This window comes from Danio aesculapii, chromosome 11 (genome assembly GCF_903798145.1).
Source record: "Danio aesculapii chromosome 11, fDanAes4.1, whole genome shotgun sequence".
Lineage (NCBI taxonomy): Eukaryota > Metazoa > Chordata > Actinopteri > Cypriniformes > Danionidae > Danio > Danio aesculapii.
The window spans coordinates 3,704,051-3,707,027 of NC_079445.1; the positions used below are offsets into that span (position 1 = coordinate 3,704,051).

The following is a 2,977-nucleotide window of genomic DNA, read 5'->3' on the forward strand; positions in this document are numbered from 1 at the left end:
TAGGCATGCTTTGGAACACACTAACATGATTAATAATGCATTCTGACACATAACTACATGCAATTTCTCCTACAAAATTGGAGAGAAAACACGTAGCACAAGTTGATGCCTTTAATAATGGCCGAACAAATCTGTTCTTATGTTGTGTTCAAATTTATAGAAACATTGACAGTTAAATATAACAAATCGAACAAAGTTGTTAATAAAAAATTATAAATAACTCAAACTCAATTTGAAGGCTTCTGTACTTGAAATTACAAAAAATATATAAAAATATACTGATCTGTACAGTAAATGATCTGGCTCAATACGAATCCGTCAATTCATCCAGCGGTGCGTTACTGTTGGTCACACGCTACAGTGATTAACACACTGTTGCTCAATTATGAAGACAGATCAGTCTCACAGATAATACACTTGCAAAATACACAATTCATATTTACAAAATATTATTCGTAAATTCAAAACAGTTCATAAATATGCAAATCTTATTAGTAAATTCAAAACAGTTCATAAATATGCAAATCTTATTAGTAAATTCAAAACAGTTCATAAATATGCAAATCTTATTAATAAATTCAAAACACTGTTCATAAATATGCAAATCTTATTAATAAATTCAAAACACTGTTCATAAATATGCAAATCTTATTAATAAATTCAAAACACTGTTCATAAATATGCTAATCTTATTAGTAAATTCAAAACAGTTCATAAATATGCAAATTTTATTATTAAATTCAAAACAATTCATAAATATGCAAATTTTATTATTAAATTCAAAACAATTCGTAAATATGTAAATCTAATTCATGAATTCAAAACACAATTCGTAAATTCAAAACACAATTAATTAATATGCAAAACACAATTTATAAATATGCAAATATAATTCATAAATTCAAAACGCAGTTCATAAATATGCAAATCTTATTAGTAAATTCAAAACACAGTTCATAAATATGCAAATCTAATTGGTAAACTCAAAACACAATTCATTAATATACAAATCAAATTCTTAAATTCAAAACAATTCATAAATATGCTAATCTAATTCATAAATTCAAAACACAGTTTATAAATATGCAAATCTTATTAGTAAATTCAAAACAGTTCATAAATATGTAAATCTAATACGTAAATTCAAAACACAGTTCATAAATATGTAAATCCAATTCGTAATTTCAAAACACAGTTCATAAATATGTAAATCCAATTCAAAACAGTTCATAAATATGCAAATCCAATTCGTAATTTCAAAACACAGTTCATAAATATGCAAATCCAAATGCACACATTCAATTCATATGGGGAAATATTTATGATTTTTACTTGTGATTTCACAAATTGTGTTTTGAATTTATTTATTTTGATTTACATATTTATGAATTAGATTTTGTATATGTGAAATGTGCTGTGCAAGTGTATTATTTTTGAGACTGATTTGGCTCTATACCCAAATGGCTTCTGTACATGGGACTTGAAAAGACTCCCGTGCACATTTCGGCAGGGCCAAAAGGCTTGAAAGGACTCACAATGAAGTCTATTATAAAGTATAATTAACATGAACATTGCGATGCAGGAAATGTGTCTGGTCTGGAATATGTCGGATTAGCTATATAAAAGTATATATGGTGTTTGTCCTTACAGGTGCGCAGGATGACCGGGGTGCTGGTTGCTATTGGTCAGGGTCGGCTTCCTGTGAGTAAGATACAGGATCTATTAGAGGCGCGTGATTCGCTGGCATTCCCAAACAACCTGACGGCCCCAGCCCATGGCCTGTTTCTGACCAATGTAGAGTACAGAGATACAGGTGAGAACATCTGAAATACCACACTGCTAGTCGATAATGTAAATTTTAGACTACACAAAACCATTTGACTGGAAGACACTAGCCAGAACAACATAACCCACAATGCAATGCTCCAACTTATCTGTTAAATAATCAAACAGCTAAATCTGTAGTGACAAAAAAGCTGCATTACCTTTAATGCACTTGTACCAGAACACTTTGTAGCCCATATGATTATATTGACTTACTGAATAATATAATACTTTTATTTCTTACAGATCTTGTGGCTTCCATGTCAGAAGAACAATAATATTTATTAAAATCTTTATCATAAATTATCAAGTTATGGACATTTTAAATGGTGTAAAAATGTCAATAAACTCTTTCATAACCATACCTTTTACATACACGCTTGGTTATACATTAGTCAGTTCAGTGTTTTAGCTAAATGCTAATGCAATCACACCACATTCCAGCACACTGTTTTTGACAGACGTCTCTTTTCTCAGTCTATTTAAACTGTTTTTAACATTAATTTATTTTTCAATTGTAATTTTATCATATGATTAATAGTTAAACATTCTGCACTCTTCAGATGTTTGAGAAACATTTCTTATTATTATCAATGATGGGAAAAGCTGTGCCGCTTCATAATGTTGAGATACTGTGATGTTACCATTCATCATATTTATTCATCAAGTGCACAATAAATTGTGACAAAATGTAAAAAAATAATTTTTGTATATTTATATATACTCTCACCGGACACTTTATTAGGTACACCTGTCCAACTGCTCGTCAACTCAAATTTCTAATCAGCCAATCACATGGCAGCAACTCAATGCATTTGGGCATGTAGACATGGTCAAGACGATCTGCTGCAGTTCAAACCGAGCATCAGAATGGGGAAGAAAGGGGATTTTAAGTGACTTTGAACGTGGCATGGTTGTTGGTGCCAGACGGGCTGGTCTGAGTATTTCAGAAACTGCTGATCTACTGAGATTTTCACGCACAACCATCTCTAGGGTTTACAGAGAATGGTCTGAAAATGAGAAAATATCCAGTGAGCGGCAGTTCTGTTGAAGCCAGAGGAGAACGGCCAGACTGGTTCCAGCTGATAGAAAGGCAACAGTAGCTCAAAAAACTACTGGTTACAACAGAGTTCTGCAGAAGAGCATCTCTGAA

At 31.5% G+C, this 2,977-nt stretch overlaps 1 protein-coding gene across 2 annotated transcripts in view; it reads left to right on the forward strand.

Annotated features, from left to right (window-relative positions):
- pusl1 (pseudouridine synthase like 1) overlaps window positions 1–2,290 on the forward strand; it is a 21,830-nt gene extending 19,540 nt beyond the window's left edge. Inside the window, exons 7-8 of one of the 2 annotated variants that reach the window (XM_056468226.1) lie at window positions 1,651–1,813; window positions 2,071–2,290. In XM_056468226.1, coding sequence (XP_056324201.1) covers window positions 1,651–1,813; window positions 2,071–2,102 — 195 coding nt within the window. In that variant the 3' untranslated portion in view covers window positions 2,103–2,290. Of the gene's footprint in view, window positions 1–1,650; window positions 1,814–2,070 lie in introns of those variants that run through there. The other variant, XM_056468227.1, reaches the window with a different exon arrangement.
- The last annotated feature ends 687 nt before the right edge of the window (window positions 2,291–2,977 follow it).